This window comes from Budorcas taxicolor, chromosome 9, assembly GCF_023091745.1.
Source record: "Budorcas taxicolor isolate Tak-1 chromosome 9, Takin1.1, whole genome shotgun sequence".
In the NCBI taxonomy this organism is placed as follows: Eukaryota; Metazoa; Chordata; class Mammalia; order Artiodactyla; family Bovidae; genus Budorcas; species Budorcas taxicolor.
Window position 1 is genome coordinate 84,613,411 of NC_068918.1, and position 24,798 is coordinate 84,638,208.

Consider the following 24,798-nt stretch of genomic DNA (forward strand, 5'->3'; position numbering starts at 1 on the left):
GGTTATTGCTGTTTCTCCCAGCAATCTTGATTCTGGCTTGTGCTTCATCCAACCCAGCATTTCACATGATGTACTCTGCATATAAGTTAAATGAGCAGGGTGACAATATACAGCCTTGATATACTCCTTTCCTAGTTTTGAACCAGTCCATTGTTCCGTGTCCGGTTCTAACTGTTGCTTCTTGATCTGCATATAGGTTTCTCAGAAGGCAGGTAAAGTGGTCTGGTATTCCCATCTCTTGAAGCATTCTCCACACTTTGTTGTGATCCACACAGTCAAAGGCTTTAGCATAGTCAATGAAGCAGAAGTAGATGTTTTTCTGGAATTCTCTTGCTTTTTCTATAATCCAACAGATGTTGACAATTTGACAACATCTGATTCCTCTGCCTTTTCTAAATCCACCTTGAACCTAAGTTCTCCGTTCGTGTACGTTTGAACCCTATTTTGGAGAATTTTGAGCATTAGCATGTGAAAAGAGTGCAATTGTGTGGTAGTTTGAACATTCTTTGGCATTGCCTTTCTTTAGGATTGGAACGAAAACTGACCTTTTCCAGTCCTGTGGCCACTGCTGAGTTTTCCAAGTTTGCTGGCATTTGAGTTGCAGCACATTCACAGCATCATCTTTTAGGATTTGAAATAGCTCTTCTGGAATTCCATCACCTCCACAAGTTTTGTTTGTAGTGATGTGTCCTAAGGCCCACTTGACTTCACACTCTAGGATGTCTGGCGCTAGGTGAGTGATCACACCATCCTGCCCATTCCCAATTATTGGTGGTCCCAAGTTAGAAGAAGTAAGGAAAATGGTGCCTGTGTTGCGGGTTAGGTGTGCATGAACTAGCCACAGGAGACTAGAACAGCTTGGCAGGGTCCACCCCTGGAACATGGCTCATCTATTAAGTTGAACGGAAATGACAGAACCAAGTTCAGCCCAGGAAACTGGGAGAGGTGCAGCAGTTCAGGCTTCTCCTAATTTCAGAGAGCATAGCCACTGGCCACAGGACTTCCCTAACTAGCTAAAACCAGCTGAAGACGCCTCCTGTTTAGAGTCACACTTAACCTGTGTCCATTCCCAGATTCTTCATTTATTGCTTTCATGAGGTTAAGTTATTTCAGTTCACCATTTTTCATGATTCTTATCCCTATACCTGGGTTTCCCTGGTGGCTCAACTGGTAAAGAACCTGCCCGCTAATGCAGAAGATGCAAGAGACATGGGTTTGATCCCTGGGTCAGGAAGATCCCCTGGAGAAGGAAACGGCAACCCACTCCGGTATTCTTGCCTGGAAAATTCCATGCACAGAGGAACCTAGTGGGCTACAGTCCTTGGAGTTGCAAAAAGTCGGACATGACTGAGCACTCACGCAGGCACACACATCCCTATACCTGCCTCCTAGGACCTTCATGAAGATCAAATGAGATGATGCATGTGGAGACTTCGGCCCCGCGCCCTGTCCCCGTCCTACAGCAAACACTCATCGTCATTGTACAGGCACTCTAGTACTTCTGGCAAGCAGTAGGCATCAGGGAGTGTTCACTAAGGAAGAAGATGATGTTTGGCAATCCAGGCAGTCAGACAGCATCAGATACAGCTGTCCAGCAGGTACCAAGGCCACAGCCATGAGCCAAGAGTGGAGGGACCAGACTCCAATGCCAAGGGAGGATGGAAAGTTAAACTGCTGTAGTGTAGGAGCAAGGCAGTGCTCCCAGCTCAGGAGAGAATAAAAAGCAGGATTCCCAAGCCCAGGAAATAAGACAAGGATGTGTAACCAGCAAACCTCATGGAGAGAATGAAGACTGACCTTGGCTACAAGCCACAGCATAGCCCTGGGCCACCAGCAGTAAAGCAGAGTGGATGTCCAGTGTAAAACTTCTGGCCATAGCTTTTGAAATCTGCCATACACCTCACCCGACTCCAGTTAGTTCATGACTGGTCCTTGAACCAGAAAGGGCTATATCTGCTGGAGAAGATTAATGGATTTTTTATTCAGCTTTAGTTTGGTTTATTTTTGAACATGTATGATTCAGAAGTGAAAGCTATACAGAAAGGTACACACAGGAAGTCTCGCTTATAGTGTCCTCTCCACTCTCCTCTCCTCCGCTTCCTACAGATAACCACCTGCTACAGAGAGTTACCCTTTCTGTGTTTCTTTTTATAAATACAAACATATATGTGTACATATTCTTACTCCCCTTACCTCTTATACAAAAGGTAGCACACTATATACACCTTCAGTTTTTTACTTAGCAAAACACCTTGTAGACTTCTCCACACTGGAAGATGGGAATCTTTGTTCTATTTTCATGGCTGTGTAGAACTCCACTGTATGGATGCATCACAGTTTTAAATTATTTATTCATTTATTTGGCTGCCCCAGGTCTTAGTTGCTCCACGTGGGATCTTTGGTCTTCACTGTGATGTGTGAGATTGTTAGTGGCATGAGAATTCTTAGTTGCAGCCTGTGGGATCTAGTTCCCTGATCAGGGATCGAACCTGGGCCCCCCACATTGAGAGCATGGAGTCTTTAGCCATTGGACCACCAGTGAAGTCCCACACCACAGTTATTTTGAACAAATTTCCTATTATTGCTGAGGACTTGGGTTGTTTCTCATCTTTTGCTATTAGAAACAATGGCACAAAGCATGATCCTGGCTAGATATTATTTTGTACTTTTAGAAGGTATCAGTAGGAGAGATGCTTAGAAATGCAGTGGCTGGTCAGAGGTAAGCTCATTGAAAATTCTGCTCATTATTACCAAATGTTTCGAAAGGAACTTTTCCATTTATATTAGCAGTATATGAGAATTCATGTTCCTCCACGGCCTCACCAACACATCAGGTCAAACTTTTCAATTATCACCAAGCTGGTGGGAAGGTTATAATTCTGGAATCTAATGAAAGGTGAACTGTACTTTCATAAAAGCCACACTAAGTAATGTTTTATTATTTGGAGTGGTCCTTCTTTCCTTCTTTTCTTTCTTCCTTTAAATGCCATCGACCCAACTATTTTGTGGTTAGTTATGTGGGTTTAGTTATGTATCCCAAAACCTAAGGCGTTCTGGCTATGGTGAATTAGATTGGTTTGTGTAGGTAAGAAAGACGAAGAATTGAAAGTCCTGACTGATGGCCGAGTCCTGGACTTCTCCCCTGAGGCCATCTTGGCTCCTGGCCACCTTCTAGCCTCTGCACCAATACGTGCTGGGTCTCCTCGACACTGGGCTGACCTCCAGTGTCTGAGCAACATCTCCACGTTCATTCTCTAACCGCTGGTAGCCCTGTGGCTGCTGCCTCCCCTGTGGCATGTGGGATGTGGTGGGAAGAGTTTTGGAAGACATGCATGTTAGTACAATAATTAGCAGACTAAGAACAAAATCACCTTGAGAGTTGTCACACAGAGGCCCCAGCAAGGGTGACAAGTTTGTGGAAGAGCACATGTTATTTCTAATAAGTTTGATTTTCAATGAATGGGGTCTAGAAGGATACATCTTCTTCTAGCTTATATTTTTCTCATTTGGACTCTAGTCGTTGAACATGGTTTTGAGTAAACTCCAGGAGCAGGCCTAAGGGTTTTATGGACAAAGGGGAGGCTCCTGGTGCTCAGGACTGGAAGAACAGATGCCAGCAGGGAGTCCTGGGTGTTCTGGCATGTCCACCTCTCCATGCTGGAGACGATGCTCCCACTCGTGTGAGGCCCCTGCTGCCGATCACGTGGCCACCTTCACTGTGAAATTTTCATACAGAGGCTGCCACAAGCCAGACTAATACTTTTTGAGACTATGAAATACATATATTTTCCCCAAACTTTGAAATGTAAAAAATTTTCAAAACAAAGAAATAAAATCAGATCCTGACAGATTAAAACAAGGCCCAGATGGCACATCATATTATACTAGCATCTTAAACTGGGATGAAAAAAAATTAGAAGTTAAACCAAAGTATCTGAAACGTTTAGTCGCTCAGTCATGTCTAACTTTGCGACCCTAAGGACTATAGCCTACCAGCCTCCTCTGTCCATGGGATTTTCCAGGCAAGAGTACTGGAATGGGTTACATCAACTCAGCTATGACTAGCCTAGTTTTAGATCAATCACACTAATAATTTTATTCTTTGTAGTCAAAGAATATTTAGTATATATATCTATTTATTTCACTTATCTTGGGACAATGGGCTTCCCTGGTGGCTCAGATAGTAAAGAATCTGCCTGCAGGAGACACAGGTTCAATCCCTGGGTCAGGAAGATATCCTGGAGAAGGGAAAGGCAACCTACTCCTGAGCTCTCTGAAATTATAGTGAGAAAAATTTTGCAACAGAATATTTTAGGTATAGCACCTTAAAAAAAATCCCAAGTCTATTAAGTGGCCAAACAGTCATTTTTGCTAGTTAGAGGTCATACGTATTTGTTCCTCTCCATAGAAATCTTATTTTCATGTTGTTCTAGGCATCTCTGATACTGCCAGCTGAAAATTACTGAAACATCCGTGATAGCTGTTCTTCTGTCTTGTTACACGGAGCGGAGAACGTTTTTTCATATTGTGCCAAGGCAAAATTCCCCATTTGTGAATTCCCCTTTAGGGACCCCAAGGAGGTCATGCTCTGGGACATTCTCCAGCTCCAAGAGAGAGTGCTGATGCTCTGTCTTGCTGCAGGAGGGAGGCTGGCTCGCTTTCTTGTGTCCGCACCAACCTCCATGAAGTGCATTCAGATGGGAATAATATGATTCCACTGAGTGATCTTCTCAAATCACCACCTACATCCTGCCATGTGGAGGACTCTGCTTAATTTCCTGAGATTAACATATTGATTACCAAGAATGCAGTCTCATGCGCAGGGACTCTTTGGCACCTCGGAAACTGTCAGAGGAGCTCAAGTATATCAGTCACATTGGTACCATGCTGGAGGCAGGGAGGGGATGTTGATGTTGCCCTATGGTCACTCTGACAGGTTCAGAGGTCATTCATTCACTCAAAAACACTAATGGACGACCGGGTTCTACATCAGGCCCTGGATATTGTAAAAATGTGGGGGGCCCTCCTGGAGCACTCAGTCTAGGGGTGGAGACACAAAAATTCACAAAATTCACAATATAATAAAATAAGGGCCCAAACAGTGATGTCCACATTGGATTCATAGCTCACAGGTGTCTGTTCCTCTTGTTCTTCAGTCACTAAGTCATGTCTGACTCTTTTCAGTGCCAGAGACTACAGCACGCCAGGCTTCTCTGTCCTTCACTATCTCTCGGAGTGTGCTCAAACTCATGCCCATTGAGTTGATGATGCCATCCAACCATCTCGTCCTCTGTCACCCCCTTCTCCTCCTGCCCTCAGTCTTTCCCAGCATCAGGGTATTTTCTAATGTGTCAGCTGTTCCCATCAGGTGGCCAAGGTATTGGAGCTTCACCTTCAGCATTAGTCCTTCCAATGAATATTCAGGGTCGATTTGCTTTAGAATTGACTGGTTTGATCCTTGCTGTCCAAGGGACTCTCCCCCTAGGTGTTCAGGAATTGTGATCAGGAAGACTTCACAAAGGGAAGCAGCAAGTGTAGAGGAAGGGAGGTATGAGGGAGTGTGGCGGGGCAAGTAATCAAAAATGTAATTCACGAGCGATGACATCTCAGAGCAGGTGAGCAGTGAGCCAGACCCTGGAGGAAGGCTGGACATGCAGCAGAAAAAAGTGCACGGAAGGAGGAACCAGCCAGCGTGTATCAGGGCAGAGAGGGTGCCATCTTGGCCAGGCTAAGACTGTCCCCAGGGTCACCAGGGTGAGCTGGCTGGCCTCAGGGAAGCGGCCCTGAAAGAACAGGAGCAGGTACATCCTCGGGGTCAGGGGCTGGTGGCTCAGAGGAAAAGGTGGTGAAGGGAGAAGAGAAAGCACAGAAGCTTTGGGCTAGAGTGGCCTCAGGAAGTGAGAGGAGGAGAAAAACAATTCAGAGACTCTAGAGTAGGCACCAGCTGGCTCATTCGTCTCCTTTTGCACATCAGGAAGTTGGAGTCTCTACCAGTCTCTGTCTTATGCCCTTGAAACTTTCATCCCATCCATGCCCTCCAGGCATTTCATCCCTACTTGTCATTTAGAGGAGCTTAGATGATCTGAATAGACCTCCCCCAACTTTAATTAGCTTTTTAAAATGGACTTCCCTGGTGGCTCAGTGGTAAAGAACCCGCCTGCCAATGCAGGAGATGCAGGTTCGATCCCTGGGTGGGGAAGATGCCCTGGAGAAGGAAATGGCAACCCACTCCAGCTTTCTTGCCTGGGAAGTGCCATGGACAGAGGAGCCTGGCGGGCTACAGTCCATGGGGTTGCAAGAGAGTCGGAAATGACTGAGCAACTAAACAACAACAAACTTTAATAAAACAGGAGTAGAATGAAAATCACAGAGCACTGTGCTTCTGGTTTCAATATACGTGTTTCCAGAAGATTGAAACCAAGGAAAGCCAAGAAAAGGCAAGTGGATTTTCCTGGAAGAAATTAGAAATTGGAGATGAAACTTTCCCAGTGGCCAGCTAAGATTAGAAATAATCTTACATAATCCCTGGAAGGGATTATGAAATAAAACAGAGGCCGGTGGACAACTGTCCAGGGGAATGTATCCATGGAAGGTCAGCACGAAAAGTTACTCTAAAGCACAACCTTGACCCTAAAATTTTTATGACTTCCATACATTATCTCACATTAGTAAGAGGGTCTAGCCCAGTGAAGGATACATGTATCAAAGGATACATTGCAACTTGCACCACTATCTTTTCAGATCCTGAGAGATTTCTAGTAACAGTGTGTCTAGCTATCTCTGGAAGTCTCTGTCTGTGGTTTTTCTCCCTCCCTTTCTTTTTTCTTCTCTCTTTCTGTGTTCTTCCAGTTTCTTTTTTTCTGTCTTCTTTTCCACAGGACCCACCCAGGAGGAGGCAGATTCTCAAGGCCATGCCCTTACCCATCCTTGCACTGCAGCCAGACCCACGTGACCCTGGACAGCAGGACAGGGTTCCCTGTGTCCTTCCCTCTGGCTTTAATGCGATCATTCTTGTAGAGTGGAGCCGGGTCACTGAGCTTCATTATTGCCTCCAAAGCAAAGGTGTTCCACATCATCCACTCTCCTCTGTAGCCACAAAATCACGGAATGATCTTCGGCCTGGAAACACACCCCCATGCTGTCTCCACCCCCCCCCCCCCCCCCCCCCCCCCCCCCCCCCCCGCCATCAGTGCCTACTTTGACCTCCCAAGGGTCAACGTAACACAGCCATGACAAATCCTGGGATTCCAGCCTTTAGGAAGTGCAAGCGAGGCTCTGCAAGCCTGAGCTTTTCAGATGGAAAGCAAAACTTCTTTAATATTTAGATATGCTTTCCGCCCATTCATATGTTACGCTGTTTCTGAGGGTAACAGGATTCTCCAGGAAACAGAATTTGTCCCAGAATTCGGACATGACTGAAGCAACTTAGATGCCAATGAACAGGAGAAATGTTTGGCGTTGAGTGGAGTGTAGCTGATTCTTCCGAAATCACATGCCAGATACCCATTCTATTTAGAAATTAAAACACTCATGCACACACACACACCCTACTGACCTATTTTTTGCGTGTGTATTCAGTCATCTTTAACTCTTTGCAACCCCATGGACTGTAGCCCGCCAGGCCCCTCTGTCCATGGGATTTGCCAGGCCAGAATACTGGAGTGGGTTGCCATTTCTTCCTCCAGGGGATCTTACCGACCCACTTAACCTGTTTACTTCCAGGCAATATGTTAAATGCTTTACATAGTCTCTCATTTAATTCTTACCCCCCAAAGAATTGTAGTGTCTCACAAACATTCTGCTGCACAACAAGGTTAAGTAAATGGCAAAACAGGCACAGCCCATAAATGTGGAAATGGGACATGAATCCAGCTTCTTTCTGCATTCAGGAACCCCCCGAGGTAACACTTTTCATGTGGTGGGAAGCAGTTTTCCTGCTTGCCTCCTAGGTTGCTGAGTTAACGAATATATAGAGCCTTAAAAATCTTTTTCAATAAGTCATCTTTAAAAATGCCCCTAATCTCTTTGTTTTTTCTCAGAACGCCCCAGTTTGTCTATGTCATCCTCGTAATGATGTGCCCTGAACAAAACATAGTGGCCTGGTCTATTTTCATTTCTCAGCCTGTGCAGGATATAAAAAATAAACAGCATATGGTGAAAAGTTAATGAGATTTAAAAAAAAATAAGTTCACTTAAAATAATCCATGGGCTTTTCTACATGTGTTCTTGGTCTGGTTTCAAAAACCACAGGAGTTTTACTATGCTTTAGAAAAGGATGAATATTTGCATTGTTTCTTTTGGGGTCAGTGGGAAACCAGTCTTCTAGAATCGGCACTAATAATCATGTTGTTTGTAAATAAGTGCTAAACTAGTACAAACCAAGACTACTGTGATGTGCCACAGCGTTAAACACGCTCAAAGCAGCCCTCCACACCATCTCCAGTTACAAGTCTCACGCTTACATGATGCTCCTTTAGTCAACAAGACCAGTGAAGTCTTACCTTCCCTCTGGCTTTACTACCAGTGTTCTTTCGTAGTGGAGAAGATGGGAAATCAGACAAATAGGTAGACCTGACCTTTTAAGAAAAACTTCCCACACCTTGAACCAAATTTAAAAAAAAAGGAAGTTAGGAATCCTGTCTTTATTTTTAAAGTATAACCATATGAAAATGTATGGTTGCTTGAGCTACCTCAGTTCTCAGCACTGAAAGAAACAAGTAATTTGAGAATGCATGTAAATAATTGTGTGTGCACATTTGTGTTCAGCCACAAGGTTCTCTCAACAATTAAGTGTAGAGCCCACTGCGGGTCCAGGATTGTTCTGTGGAGGATGGAAGAGATTGACGACAGGGACTTAATGGAATTGGTGATCCCACTAGCGAGATGTAAGGCCCTTAATAAAATAAAGAATAGCATTAAACACTTCCCTTGTGCCAGGCACTGTGCTCAGAGCTTTGCAGGAATTATTTCATCTAATCCACAGAAGCCCAGAGAAGTAAGTACTATTATTTTCCACAGGAGGAAATCAAGGCTTGACAGGTTAACTAAACTCTCAAAGGGGTATTTGAGAATTATATAAGACACCATAACGCACTATCAGTCAAGTGTAGATTTTGTTTTCTACTAAAAAGAAAAAAATCCAAACAAAACAAAGCAAAAAAAAAAATTAGTAGCTTAAACAGAAGTTTACTTCTCTCTCTCATAAACCAAGTTTGGAGGTAGAAAGTAACCGAGCCAGCACCACAGCTGTCCTTAAACACATGGGCATACCTACCTCCACGGGATCTGGGAAATGTGTAGATGGTTTTGTTTTTTACAGATGGTCACGTGCCCAGTTAAAAATTGGGGTTTCTCGGACCAAAGGTGAGAACAGATGTTAGATTAGGCAACTTGGATGTCTGTCACATGTATGTAAATTGCTGGGCACCAGATAAACACAATAAATGCTAAGTAATAATCATTATGAAACTCAAAGCAGCCCAGAAGTGGCTTGGTTTATTAAGTGCATCTATTTCTGCCTGAAGTTTTCTCTCTTCTAGACTCACGCACGCCCTATCCTTAAATAGGGATGAGTGAGAAGAAGAGAGTGTGTGTTGGGTGCTCCAAAGGCTGCCTTCTGGGAGCACCAACTCCCAGGGCTGGCCTCTCCTTTTTCTTTTCCAGACACGTGAAGTGGTTTGCCCCACAATTTGCACCTGTGGAAAGGTGGCAGAAAGTCAGGTCATGACACAAAGCATGGATGCTGCCCAGGCCTGGGTATTTTCCAGCCTGGGCTCCTCCTTTCTTCCAGTGCCCCATTTCAGGGACTGCAGATGATAGCGCTGGCCTCTCGCAAATGCAGAAGGAGCAGGGCAGTCGTACTGCATAACTCCAGGAGAGAAGCAGCTACATTGGACACAGGTGTCCTTTATATCAGTGATGATAAGCCCAACAGTCCTCGGTGCTGTGCAAACAGGAGGCTCTGGGAAGGGGGCAAACTGTAACTTATCGGTTGAGTGTCAACTCATTTGGTTTATTTGTTTCAAAGAGTTTCCCATGGGTCATCTCAACTTTACAAATTCCTAGGTAAGAGAGACAGCTCAGACATCATAAAACATCTACAGTGTATGGATCTGATGAGTTTTTCACAGCTTCTTAAAACTTCTAAGCTGTTTTTAGGCCTAAGATTCTATTATGGACAGAGTTGGCTTATCAGAGCGGTTGGAGGGGTAGGATAGATGGATAGGATGAAATGGACGGGATGGTGGGGATAAAAGCTGGAGTTTCCAGCTGCTTCATCATTGGTGTGGACCAGGAAGGGGGGTGGGGTGGGGAGATGGTAAAAGAACGGAGAGGCGGGAACTCGACCTTTCCATTTCCTTACCCCTATATCTAATTGATTACCAAAGTCTATCAATGTTATCTCCTTGCCCTCTCTGCCATGGAGGGCCGCTGCAAGCATGCAGGAGACTGTGCAAATTAGACACCCTATTCTCAAGCAGGACTCAATGGATGGCAAGTAAGGCTCTGGCTGAAGACCTCACTCACATCCTCAGTTGGAAGCCCTTGGTCAGTGAAAAATCCACACATTCTCATTTTTTTTTTTTTTTTCACACATTCTTAAATTGTGGACTCTTCGGAATCACTTCAGTTCAGTTCAGTTCAGTTGCTCAGTCCTGTCTGACTCTTTGCGACCTCATGAATCACAGCACGCCAGGCCTCCCTGTCCATCACCAGCTCCCGGAGTTCACTCAGACTCACGTCCATCGAGTCAGTGATGCCATCCAGCCATCTTATCCTCTGTCATTCCCTTCTCCTCCTGCCCCCAATCCCTCCCAGTATCAGAGTCTTTTCCAATGAGCCAACTCTTCACATGAGGTGGCCAAAGCACTGGAGCTTCAGCTTTAGCATCATTCCTTCCAAAGAAATCCCAGGGCTGATCTCCTTCAGAATGGACTGGTTGGATCTCCTTGCAGTCCAAGGGACTCTCAAGAGTCTTCTCCAACACCACAGTTCAAAAGCATCAATTCTTCGGCGCTCAGCCTTCTTCACAGTCCAACTCTCACATCCATACATGACCACTGGAAAAACCATAGCCTTGACTAGATGGACCTTAGCTGACAAAGTAATGTCTCTGCTTTTGAATATGCTATCTAGGTTGGTCATAACTTCTCTTCCAAGGAGTAAGCATCGTTTAATTTCATGGCTGCAGTCACCATCTGCAGTGATTTTGGAGCCCCCCAAAAATAAAGTCTGACACTGTTTCCCCATCTATTTCCCATGAAGTGATGGGACCGGATGCCATGATCTTCGTTTTCTGAATGTTGAGCTTTAAGCCAACTTTTTCATTCTCCTCTTTCACTTTCATCAAGAGGCATTTTAGTTCCTCTTCACTTTCTGCTATAAGGGTGGTGTCATCTGCATATCTGAGGTTATTGATATTTCTCCCGGCAATCTTGATTCCAGCTTGTACCTCCATCCCCACGGTCCCGCCTGCCTTCTTCCACCTCCACCATCTCTTATCTCTCACATGGAGGATGCTCCGTCAAGACAGAGAACTGGGAGGGGAGGCACAAAGGCTCTCAAATTTAGGCTTCGGCGTGGTCGCCAGTTACGGTTATCCCTTTAGTCCTAGAGATACAATGACTAGATGGAAAGAAAAGGTGCTGATGCTGCTATTTGTTTTTAGACTAGTGATCCATCAACAGACCACACAGCCTGTGGGGCTCTGTGAAAAGCACACTTGTACCGCCTCCTATTTTCTAGGCTGAGTATGTTTTTAAAAGTGTAACCATTAAAACAGACTCACTTTAGGATGCTCTTTTATCATTCTTGAGTGTCCTTATGCACGGGGAGGCTCCGCACTTGAAGGAGGCGGGCCTGGATGTCCAGGGCCCGCCCCCAAGCCCACGCCCACTCGCTCCGGCCCCGCCTCTCTTCCCAGCAGCCCAAGGGCCGCGTGACCACCTGGGTCCCGGGGTCAGCCCCCTGGGCGCGGAGGCCCGGCCCGGGTCCCATCGCGCGGCGCTCGGGGGACAAGCGCGGGTATAGAAGGGCTGCGGGCGGGTGCCCGGACTGGCCCCGCGCCTCCTGCCGTCCGGGACGCCCTTTCCCTTCCTGCCCGGGTTATTTCTTCTCGCTCTTCGGGTTTCAGCCACGTTTCCTTCGGGAAGCCTTCCCTGGGGCCCCGGCTTGCGTCAGCGCCTTCGTTCACTTCCCTCCTAGAGCCCTGCGCCTTTTCCTTCCCAGCGCGTTCTCTGCGCAACTAGACACTTTTGCGTGGGGTCACTTGATTAGTGGCGAGCTAGTGGACAGAGCTGGAAGTTCCTTTTTAAAAATAAAATTCTCAGTGTGGTGGCCGCAGAGTTGAGCACAGGGCCGGTGCGGAGTAGGCAGGCCTCGGCAATTATCTGCTGAATGAATGGGGTTGAATCAGGAAGCCGCCTGCCCAGCTGCTCCTGTGGGTTATCCTTTGGGAGGGAAACCTTTACCCCACGTGGTCCCTGAGAAAAGCAGGTCACCAGGACCACAGACAGAAGGACAGCCTGGGAGGAGACGTCTGGGGGTCAGACAGACGGCAGGGAGGCCACTCACTTTTAAGTCCTATAGTAACAGGCTACAATGTGAAAATATCCTTTAAGTTAGGGATAGAAAAAAATATTTATGCTTAACCACTTGGGCATTTCTAGAGGAATGCACTGATAAACAAATTCCCCAGTGAAATTATGTCATTTGGTGTAAGAACAGCATATAACCAAATCCTTTGGCCCTTAGGAGAACAATCAGATTTGACTGTCAATAATTTACCCTTTAGAGTGCCAACTGATTCTCTTAATGAATTAGGGACAAGATGAAGATAAAGAGGGTGAAATAAATATCACAAATGCGTTACGTTAATGCACATGAGTTATTTATTATTTGGAGTTTATTGTGCTTGATAAGTAGTTTTATTGTAGACATTTATATATACTAAGAAGCAATTAATCACCAATAACAAAGATTCAGGCCTTCAGATAAGTTGCTAAAATCTTTCCAATAAATTGAGATTAGCTCTCTAAATGATTTCCTTTATATTCTTGACTAATACAAAATGACCTTAAATATGTTTACTTTTTGAGTATTTACTTACAAGGAACTAGAGTGATGTTATCAATAAAGTGCTTTTATTTAAGCAGTACGTTATCAGTAGCCATACAGATGAATATATGACATGATGTAATCATTGGAGAGAATATTAAAATACACTAGTAGGTGCTCAATAAGTGATTCTGATGATGGCAAACGAGGACAATCCTGGGAATAAACTGAAGAAATGCCATTGAACACACATTTGTCTAAAAGTTATAGAACATTTCTAAACTAAGCCGTAATAAAATTATTAAACATTAAAAATGTGGACAGTCTAGTATAAGATGCATAGTACAGAGTTCCAAAATGTATTAAAGAAATAAACATAATTTATTTCATTGCTATTACTATGTTTTCAGGGACTTTGGAGAGGAATTGGAGTAGTCACTGGTGAACCTTGGAGAAGGAAATGGCAACCCACTCCACTATTCTTGCCTGGAGAATTCCATGGACAGAGGAGCTTGGCGGGTCGCAGTCTATGGGGTCACAGAGTTGGACACGACTGAGTGACTAACACACACACACACTCTCTGGTGAACCTGACTTAGGGTTCTGGAAGTCTAGTTTCAGCATTGGGGATTCCCGAATCACTTCAAACTAGACTGAGGATTAGGGCTTGGTGCCCAGCCAATGGTAGCCAGCAAGGCAGAGCTGCAGGGAATGCTGTTAGGTAGGAAAGTCTGAACTCGATTCTTTTCTGGCCAGATTCTCCATGACGTTTCACGGCACCCCTAAGTATGTCTAATGCGTGTGTGTGTGTATACTCTGTCGTGTTTGACTCTTTGCTATCCCAGGGACTGTACCTAGCTAGGTTCCTCTGTCCACGGAATTCTCCAGGTAAGAATACTGGAGTGGGTTGCCATTTCCTTCTCCAGGGGATCTTCCTGACCCAGGGATTGAACCCATGTCTACTGTACTGGCAGGTGGATTCCTTACCACTGCACCACCTGGGAGATGGTTAGATAGCATCGAGGACTCAATGAACATGAATTTGACCAAACTCTGTGAGAAAGTGGACAGAGGAGCCTGGCATGCTGCAGTCCCTGAGGTCGCAGAGAGGCACACGACTTAGCAACTGAACAACAATAAGTATGTTTTAGGTAACAGTTTATCTCCCATGTTGAGGACAGAAGGAAGCTAGTATTTTTCTTTTTATTCTCAGGGAATGTCACAAGCTAGATTCTAGACAAGTTTGTTGAAAAAAAAAAAAAAGTATAGTTTATCCCTCTCCCCATCCAGTTTATTATCCCCACTATAATATTCTTAGTAAATATAGTAGTGCTCTTGTTAGTCAAGAGTCCCCACATTTCTTTAAATTATTTCTTGCCTAGACTTTTGTTTTCAGATCCTAGTTGTTTTGCATCCTAAACTTATGGGCCACTACTACATTTGTATAGTTGCTTCAGGTCAAATGCTGTATCCCGTATCTTGCATTTACTGATTTATTCACTGCTAACATCTAAGTCAGAGATGTGAAAAGGACAGTTGTTTAGTGCTTTTTAAAGTCCTTGACCAAGATAAGTAGGGAAATCCCATTAGCTCCATTCATAGCATTTCTCATAAATCTAAAAAGAAAGCAAGTGTCCAAAGCCTTATTCTTTAATAGTTCTTATTTGTAAAACTTTTGACAGGGCTTTAGTCTAAATTGGTTCCAAATTATGTAAAGAACATTGAGAAATATGATGGCTAGTGAATCGTGATAGTTTCAGTTATTGAATAAATAACCAGAACAGTAAAAGGGGACTAATCTTAAAGCAAACAGTGTGATGAGGTAAAGAGAACAGAACTGTGGCATTCTTAAACTACCATCTGGCTCAATCTTCTTTAAGTGGGCAGGTTTGAAGAGCCTTTTATTCAGTGCCCTAAAACTTATTCAGAGGGAATCGTATTGGAATATCAGTTTTTCATAACGTTAAAAAACCCTACCAAACTCAACCCCATTTTTGTAACCAAAAAGTAATGTTTAACAAAGTGCTGGGTAATCCTCTGGCTAATGGTGAGGGTGTGGGGCATTCCATGGGTGGCAGGTCAGCTGCAGGCAGGGTAAGCCCACTCTGCAGCTTTTGGGCCTTCACCTCCTCAGCTCCTTCGTGGCTAGAGTAACTTATTAAAGTTGTCATTACGGTTTGAAATTTAGGCAAGAGGTGTAAAAATAAAGAATTCATTAGGAAAAATGAATGCGGTCATTTCTAGTACTTTATTTTCATTTGACAACTACTGTAGAATCTCCATATAGGATAATCGAGGCAACTAACACAACAGAAACTATGATCTACAGTTCGAATCGTGCTTTTGGGAAATGTGAAACTATTTCATGACTTTGCTTTTGAGAAATGTGAACCTATTACATGACTTTCTAACAGACGCGACAACTGCGATTTTAAGTCCTGGATTTTTAAATGAAACTGTTAAGAGGCTTTTCTTTTGTTTTCTCAAGAAGATGTGTTTGAGAAGCCTAGGTTGAATAAAGAGGAGCCCACTACTACCTTCAGCAAGATGCTTTTGAAAAGGTATTTTAGCATTCTCTGTGGTTTAGGAGACAAAACCAAGTCCTGCGGGCTTTGTGCTGTGCTTCCTTGCAGACTGCAGAGCCTTCTGTCTGCTTTAGGGTGTGGCAGCTGCCATTGGGGAGGAGAAGCTGGCAAGTGTCGCCTTTTATAGCAGACTGACTTCATTGTGCTGGGGGCCTCGATTTCATAGCCTCTTGGTTCCAATCTTCTAGTTGACTTGCTGAAGCAAAAGGAATTAAAAGAGATTTCGCCCTATATACCTAGTTTTTTTTTCAAGTTTCATGATTTTTCTATATAGAAAAAAAGTGTTAAGAAAAGGGCCAGAGGTGAACTTGGTGACTCATTTTCCCTTTTTAGGATTAGTTGTGAAAATAAGCCACAAAATATGGCCATACTTCTAAGAACTGATGTTGATATATTTTATCAGTTGGAAAAAATGTATTTTCATGACTATATGTGTACATTTAGTCGGACTATAAATGTCTAAAAGCATAAATATGTAATTGAGTTTAGAATATATGTATAAACACATATGCAAAACAGACATATATTTGTATTTGCATATGAAAACTTAAAAAATTCAACTTATGTGGTATCATCATGTAATTAGTATGTATTTGACTATATAAAGGGAGAAAATCCAGGAGAAAATGTCAAAGAGGCACACTAACAAAGATGTAGTATTCTCTTGGCAAAAACTGATGAATGATTTGGCATGAATTCACCTTACATTTCTCTTATTCACTTACACGTGATGATATAACTCCTGTTTTCCAGTTGTTTGCATAGACTTGCAATTTGTTGTTTCTACATTCTATAATGACTCTTGGGTATGCACCTGATTCCCCTCCTCCACCATCAGTCACCAGTTTTCCACATATATCCTTTTCTATTTAGTCAAGTAACATATTTACACTCGGTCAAGCAAACAAAAATAACCACTGCAGTTGAAATAATTTAAAATAACCTTTATGGAAAGCTGAAGAATTAGATGATTTTAGAAAGCTACATTCTACCAAAATCATATATATCATTTCAGCTAGCAGGACTTCTTGAAAGCTCTGGTTTCAGATGCTTTCTCTCCATGAAAACTGAGTCCACACTAGTACAACTGAGCTATTGTTTAGGTTAAGAAGTCCTGCTTTGGAAGATATTCAAGAGGTTACTAGGTGACAGATTCGCAATAATAAAAACATTTAAAACATCAAAAAATGATAAAACAATGGATAGCATTTGAAGAAAAAGTGTGAAACATTTTTGCTGTAGGATTAGATACATTTACATCATCACTGATCTTATGTTTATGAAATATATATCTTTTAGTTTTGTTTCACATTACTTAGAAATGAACTCATATCAAGAGGGTTAACTGTGCACCTAACCTCTAAAATAGGATGAAAGGTGTCATACAGATTTATGAAGACATGAGATAAACCTTAGCTCTTTCTATTATGGCACCAATAGTTAAATTTCCACGTGCAAGTTGTTGGGAGCATAGCACACCACTCTACACATTTGAAGACTTTCCTTCAGAGAGAAGACAGGCAAGTGCATTGTGAGAAAATGCTCCTTTGGGAATACTTTTGTGTTTTCATTAATAAAGCCTACGTGGGCTTCCCTGGTGGCTCAGATGGTAAAGAATCTGCCTGCAATGCAGGAGACCCCAGTTTGATCCCCGAGTCGGAAAGATCCTCTGGAGAAGGGAATGGCTCCCTACTCCAGTGTCCTTGCCTGGAGAATCCCATGGACAGAGGAGCCTGGTGGGCTATAGTCCATGGGGTCGCAGAGTCTCAGAACCGAGGGACTAACCGTGCAGGCACACACACACACTGCCTTAAAAAAAAAGTTGTATCGGCATTTCCCTGGGGCAGGTGCAGTCAGTAATAAGCATGTATTGAGTACCTGCTGTGTACAGGGCACAGAGCCTCTGGAATGCGGCTAAACTTCAATTAAAACTCTTTCCTAATTTTGCAGTTTGAAGAAGTTGTGGGAATCACACTGATGGCCCGAAATCAAGGGAGAGAGGCTAACAGGCTGAAAAATTACATAACTCTTGGGAGAGGCAGTGCTTTTGCACAGATTGCCCAAATATTTTCTTTCTCCGTCGGCTCCTCGTAACCTTTGAGGCCGACAGACAACTTTGTTCCCTGGCCCTTCTCTCCCTCTTTTGTCTGCTCGTCAGACTCGTTTTCCACCTTTGTATCGTGCCTTTTAGACGTGAAAACAAACACGCGAACGCCCGGTTGGCAAGGCGACGGAGGCACGAGGGGAAAGTGCAGCCTCCGGTCGCCCCACGCCCGCCTCGCTCCGGACGCCAGCGGCGCGGCCGGACCCGAGCTCCCCGGCCCGGGGCCGCCGGTGCCCGCGAGGCTACACCCGGGCCGGGCGGGCAGGAGGGCGCAGGGCCCCGCGGGCCGCGGCGGCCCAGGGCAGAGTCCAGTCCGCGTTTTGCGAGTGCGCCCGAGCAGAGAGAAGTGGATAATAGTTGCTCGGGCTCGCCCGGCTCCCTCTCAAGCCATGCTGGGCCCGAGCGGCTCAAGTCAGTCGTGTATTTTTACCCATATCCGGGGTAGAGAGGAAAAAGAGAAAAAGTTTCATTTAAACCTGCACTAAAAACTTTCACCCTGAAATCACACAGCGGGAACAGGCCCAGACCGTAAGGCGTAGACCCCCGGTTCGGCTCCGGCGGGGCCCGTGGAGGGAGGGGAGTGAGGAGGGGGCTCGCTCGATTCCCGTTGGGGCGTGTGGATGCGCACAGGAGGGGCCGCAGACTAAAAAGTGGGTTTTATTGTCTCCCCCCGCACCCCCCCCGCCCGGCCTCGCCACGCCGCGGCGATCATGGCCGCGCGGGCAGCAGCAGCAGCAGCGCGGGCGGGCAGCGGCGAGCGGCGGGCGCCCCCCGGGCCGCGGCCGGCGCCCGGGGCCCGGGGCCTGGAGGCGGGGGCGCGCGGCGCGGCGGCACCGGGACCCATGCTGGGGGGCGGCGACGGCAGCGGCCTGAGTAATGTGCACCACCACTCCCTGCACCCCCGTCACGAACTGAACATGGCCCATAACGCGAGCGCCGCGGCCGCGGTCGCCGCCAGCACTAACAGCGCCAAGAGCGGCGGCTCCGAGGCGGAGGGTGGAAGCGCCGCCGCGCTGTCCTCCTCCTCCTCCTCCTCCTCCTCCGCCGCGGTGGCGGCGTCCTCCTCTTCCTCCTCGTCGGGCCCGGGCTCGGCCATGGAGACGGGGCTGCTCCCCAACCACAAACTGAAAACCGTTGGCGAAGCCCCCGCCGCAGCGCCCCACCAGCAGCAGCACCACCACCATCACCACCACCATGCCCACCACCTCCAACACCACCACCACCACCATGCCCACCACCTCCACCACCTCCACCACCACGCACTACAGCAGCAGCTAAACCAGTTCCAGCAGCAGCAGCAGCAACCACAGCAGCAGCAGCAGCAGCACCAACATCCCATTTCCAACAACAACAGCCTCGGCGGCGCGGGCGGCGGCACGCCTCAGCCCGGTGCCGACATGGAGCAGCCGCAACATGGAGGCGCCAAGGACGGTGCCGCCGCGGGCAGCCAGGCCGAGCCCCCGGGCCAGCCGCTGCTGAGCAAGCCGGGCGACGAGGACGACGCGCCGCCCAAGATGGGGGAACCGGCAGGCGGCCGGTTCGAGCAGCCGGGCCTGGGCGCGCAGCAGCCGCCGCCGCCGCCGCCGGTCGCCGTGCCCGGGGGCGGCGGAGGCGGCCCGGCGGCCGTCTCGGAGTTTAATAATTACTATGGCAGCGCTGCCCCAGCTAGCGGCGGCCCCGGTGGCCGCGCTGGGCCTTGCTTTGATCAACATGGCGGACAACAAAGCCCCGGGATGGGGCTGATGCACTCCGCCTCAGCTGCCGCCGGAGCCCCCAACAGCATGGACCCCCTGCAGAACTCCCACGAAGGGTACCCCAACAGCCAGTACAACCATTATCCGGGCTACAGCCGGCCCAGCGCGGGCGGCGGCGGCGGCGGCGGTGGAGGAGGAGGAGGAGGAGGAGGAGGCAGCGGAGGAGGAGGAGGAGCAGGAGGAGCAGGAGGAGCGGGAGCTGTGGCGGCGGCGGCCGCGGCGGCGGCGGCAGCAGCAGCAGCAGGAGGCGGCGGCGGCGGCTATGGGGGCTCGTCCTCGGGGTACGGGGTGCTGAGCTCCCCCCGGCAGCAGGGCGGCGGCATGATGATGGGCCCCGGGGGCGGCGGGGCCGCGAGCCTCAGCAAGGCGGCCGCCGGCGCGGCGGCGGCGGCAGCGGCGGCGGCGGCGACGGGGGGCTTCCAGCGCTTCGCCGGGCAGAACCAGCACCCGTCGGGGGCCACCCCGACCCTCAACCAGCTGCTCACCTCGCCCAGCCCCATGATGAGGAGCTACGGCGGCAGCTACCCGGACTACAGCAGCCCCAGCGCGCCGCCGCCGCCGCCGCCGCCGTCGCAGCCCCAGTCCCAGGCGGCGGCGGCGGCGGCGGCGGGGGCGGCGGCGGGCGGCCAGCAGGCGGCCGCGGGCATGGGCTTGGGCAAGGACATGGGCGCCCAGTACGCCGCTGCCAGCCCGGCCTGGGCGGCCGCGCAACAAAGGAGCCACCCGGCGATGAGCCCCGGCACCCCCGGCCCGACCATGGGCAGATCCCAGGTAACCCCCGCGCCGGCCGGGCCTGCTTCCGCCGCGGCGGCCTCGCCGCGCGCTGCGAGCCCTGTAGTTTCTTTTCTTTCCGCGTTACTTTTTCTGCGTCTTCGGCCCTGGTTGGGGGGGGAGGTGGTGGTGTGTGTGTGTGAGGCGGAGGTGGGGAGGTGGGGGGGCGAGGCGCCCAAAGCCGTTTTACCTCGCGGCTGCCTCGCTCCGAGGCCCGGCGGCGCGCAGGGTCGGAGTGCGCGGCCCGGGGCCCCGGGGGGCGGCAAGGGGGTCCCTCGCCGAGGCCCGGGACGGGCGCCCGCCTCGACACCCCCGCCCCGGGCGCCGAGCCGCGCGGCCGGGACCGCGCCACCGGGAAGCCGTGTGGGCGCCGGGGACCGTTCGGGCAGCTTTATTTTATTTATTTGTTTGTTTTTACCACAGAAATAGGCGCTCCGGGCCGGTAGGGTCTGAGGAGAAATAACTGCCCCCCGCTTCTCGGGTAGCGCCCACCATGAGCTCGAACTGAGGAAAGAATGAGGAACTTTGTCCTACCTCAGGCCACACCGCGTTTTTCCCTCTTAGAGCTCACAAGGTGAAGGCAGGAGGAAAAAAAAAAAAGGTTAGCTTTGTGGCAGCCGAGCGTGTGTTTCGTAGTTGTGCCCAGGCATTCGGCGATATTCGACGCGGGCTTCGAGTTTTGAGCGTTTAGTAGCCAAAAAGAGTACCCACGTCTTAGAACGATGGGGAGGAAAACGACCCTAAAATATATCGATTCATACCCAAGAATAAGCCGGGGAAATCCATTATTTGGCTTGCAGGCTGCTTGAAAGGAGTCACCTTCAACGGATAGGCTGCGTTAAAGGAACACATTCCGGTTAAACTGAACTTATTTGGATCGTGGGTTAGGCGTACGTTTTTAGTCAGCGAACCCAGGGAGGGAGCAGACCAGTGAAAATGGATCTTTTTGAATCAGATTTATTTGGATTTTTAATTTCCTGTCCCCCCCCAAGTCCTGCAGCGTTATTAGGAAGAGTCCTGCACTCTTGCTGTTTCTCGCTCGGAGGCTGAGCCTAAAGACTGACTTGATCTCCTTTGCAAGGTTTGGAATTTGAATTGTGGAGGTAAACTGGCTGTAATAGTCTCCAGACAGCTGCCTCTGAGTTGACATCTAATCTGCCATCTGATTGGCTCCCCTCTCACCATTGGGCATTTAGCACTGCTGATGTAAATAGAAGTGCTGAGCAGTACAGTCACAAAAATTCTTGCCACAAATAATAACTGAGCTCTATTACATGCAGATGTAAGGTGGAATATTATTTAAAGCTTAAATTATTATGAATCACAGTTACTAATAAGAGGATTAAATACCTAAAAACATCACACTGGTGTCCAGTATTGGGCACTTAGAAAATTCAGCTGTTTGACAGTCTCAGCATGGCCATTACATATCTCATTCGCTATAATTGTAGGGTGAGGATATGGCAATTGAAAAAAAATTAAACCAAGAATTTTACCAATTTCTGGATTTTAGAAAGCTTTTATAAAATAACCCTTTATGGATTAAACCATGAAAAAAATTGGAATTATGTCATCACATGTAGTTTAATATAAAATTAAAACTTGTAACATTAAAAATGTCATGATTCTGATAGCCAGTGGTATGTTTCAGTAATACTTAATTCGCTTTATAACAAGATTAAAACTATGTTTCTGGTAAGTTGTGCTTTAAAATTCTGATTGTTTTTAGAAGTTAGTGGATGAGGAGTTTCAGTTAGAATTGGATGTGATGTTTAAGAAAACATGAAGTGGGGAAACTATAATAATTTCTGCAGACAACAATTAGTTAAAAGGGAAGAAATGGACCTTCTTGTGAAATTTTAAAAATTATTTTGTATTTGCTTCTGATTTGGAAGCAAATGCCTCAGAAATCTTTCCCCCCCCTTGATTGTTTTGCTAGATTAGGTTATGTGGGCCTTATTTGAACGGCTTACACAATGTTTTAGGGAAACTATATTACATGCAAATTGTGCTGGGCTTCTTCCAAATAGTTTTTCTTTCATGGACATTAGAATTTTTAAAACTTTTTTAACATTAAAATATGTTAAAAAGGAATAATGGTGGCTGTAATATGTTTTTACTTAGCTCATTTGCTTTAGGAAGGTGTATTTTAATAATAACCTTATTTTAGATGAGAGACTTGTCAGAATGTATGCAGTACTGAATTTAACAGATAATCATGTGAATCCCGGGCTGAGGACGTTGGGAGTCCACTCCTTTCTAATCTTCAGTTAGTAGAGTTTTAGAGTTAATGATAATACATTTTCCTATTCTTCATAGAAAACTGGGGATTCTGATTTTTTTGATTTGGATAGGTAAAAACATAGGAAGACTTTGTGTAAATAAACCCACGTAATTAATTTTGAAAAGATTTGCTTTGTCAGCTTCCTTTTAAAGGGACAGTTTAGAATTCACATCTCTCTAAGCCAGTAACAAGGATGATAGAGGCAGATGTAGGTCGGTGTTACTTTACGGTGTTTCTTCATAATGGTACCAATCATTTTAAGTATTTTGTTTTCTTGGAATGAGAGTGAATCCTTTATGTCCTCAGTATGCCCCTTAGGAATAGCTTTTTTGTTTTTAAGGGGGGAGGAAAACTGCCGGGCATATGACCTAGATTCACTGATTATTTGTAGGTACTATACCGTATAACATGTGGAATGTGTTTTTGGTATTTTTTCTTTTTGGAAGGCTGCTATTCTTTTGTATTTGTTATGACAGTTATACTAAGGACCAGTTGTTTGTCCAAAACATTAGATTACTATGTAACTATAGGCCATGGGATACTATTACATTTTCTCATGGCTTTAACACGGTTAGTTTCATTTTTGATTTTAGGAATGGTTTACATTGGGTGGCAAATGTTTTTGTAATTGAGAACAAAACGCGTGTATATTGTAATGGGAGGGTCTTTTTAAAAAGTGAAATAAGGCATTTTACAATATACTTAGTGGGTTTTGTGAGATAAAGTATTCAGATAAAGCAATCTCAAAAGGAATACTGAGGTCTGCTCACATATCTAAGATTTTGGGATGTTCATATTTGTGCTGAATTTCATTAGTGCTATTTTAACTTTAATTTTATAGAATGTAATACAACATAATTTTTAAAAAAGCCTTATTTACCATTAAAAGAAAACTGATTAGCTGATTTAAAAGCAGTAAGGTTTGTAAGTAATGAGACTTACAGGCTGGTTCCTGATTACCTTAAAATTTGTATAAGATACATTATAACACTCTCCCACTTTCCCACTCAATGCACTGTTATCCTATATGATATGTTAACTCTTGTAAAGAAATATTTGTGGACTAAATTGATATATTTGCTGAGCTATGACTGGCCAGCTGCCCCATCGTTAAGAGGAGGTGGAATTGGCAACTGTGGTTCATTTAAAAAACAAAGAAAATACGATGAAAAATGTCAACTGTTTTCTGTTTTTCTGGGTTATCTGAAATGAAATTGTGCATGGCCTAAAATTGTTTTCATTGGGGATCCTGATTTCTGTGTACTTTTGGCATTTTTTTTTAAGGCAACTACTCTGTAAGACAGCTGTCACTTAAATTTATGTTTATATTAACACAAAATCAATACATATATTCCAGGGAACAACATATTCTTACCTTGCATCTGTAATAAGAAGCCCTAATCCCTCATTTTTCTTTGGTTTTGTTTTTTTATCTATATTCAGGAATGAATTTTTGGCAAAGCTTTTTATACTCATTCCATTTTTCCCATGTCATGTTGTATCAGAAGCATCTGAATTGTGTTGTGGATATGGAAATATTCCAAATCACACCTAGACACTTGTACTAATGAACTACCTTTTAACTACCGTTTTCTTTCATTAAAACTGTAAGAATAACATCTTCACTCTGGCATAAAAATATATTAATTCTGGCTTGAGAACCGATTTAAAAAATGTAAGACAGTGTAGAGGAAGTCTCTTAATATACAACCCATTTGGTAGTTTTATTAGACATAGACACATTTTAAAGAAAACAGATGTAACAGAGGGTGGTTGAATTTTCAGGTCTGTATGAATGGACTTTATTACTTTATAATTTGGAGCTGGATGTATCTGAAAAAAAAATGAATTCTGATGTAATAGGAACTTAACTTACTTCCCTAAGATAAATACCAGTGTGACAGGCAAACCAAAAAGATGATCATTTTGTTTATTTAACCCTGTTCTCTCCTAGCAAGAAAGTAGTTTCATTAAAAAAAAAATTTTTTTTTTTTGGGGGGGTGGTTTCTATAAAATTTTGCAGCTTATTTTGAAGACTAACTTGGAGATATAAATTTTGGGTGTGTTGGCATAGGAAACTGTTAGCTTTTTGCCTCGTGTCCTGAGTGGAGAGGTTTTTCTTCCTTCTCTGCAGGAGCTTGACACTGCTCACTTAATTGATCTGTGTGCTTTGATCCATATTTGAGGAAAGGGAACTAGTATTTCACTTGTGTCACTTTCATTTTGGGCTGTGTGTAGATATAT

The 24,798-nt window shown here is 45.7% G+C and overlaps 1 protein-coding gene across 1 annotated transcript in view; it reads left to right on the top strand.

Moving 5' to 3' along the window:
• The first annotated feature begins 18,449 nt into the window (after positions 1-18,449).
• ARID1B (AT-rich interaction domain 1B) overlaps positions 18,450-24,798 on the top strand; it is a 424,182-nt gene continuing 417,833 nt past the window's right edge. Inside the window, exon 1 of the mRNA XM_052645664.1 lies at positions 18,450-20,270. Within this exon, the coding sequence (XP_052501624.1) occupies positions 18,456-20,270 (1,815 nt within the window). The 5' untranslated portion in view covers positions 18,450-18,455. The remainder of the gene's footprint in view (positions 20,271-24,798) is intronic.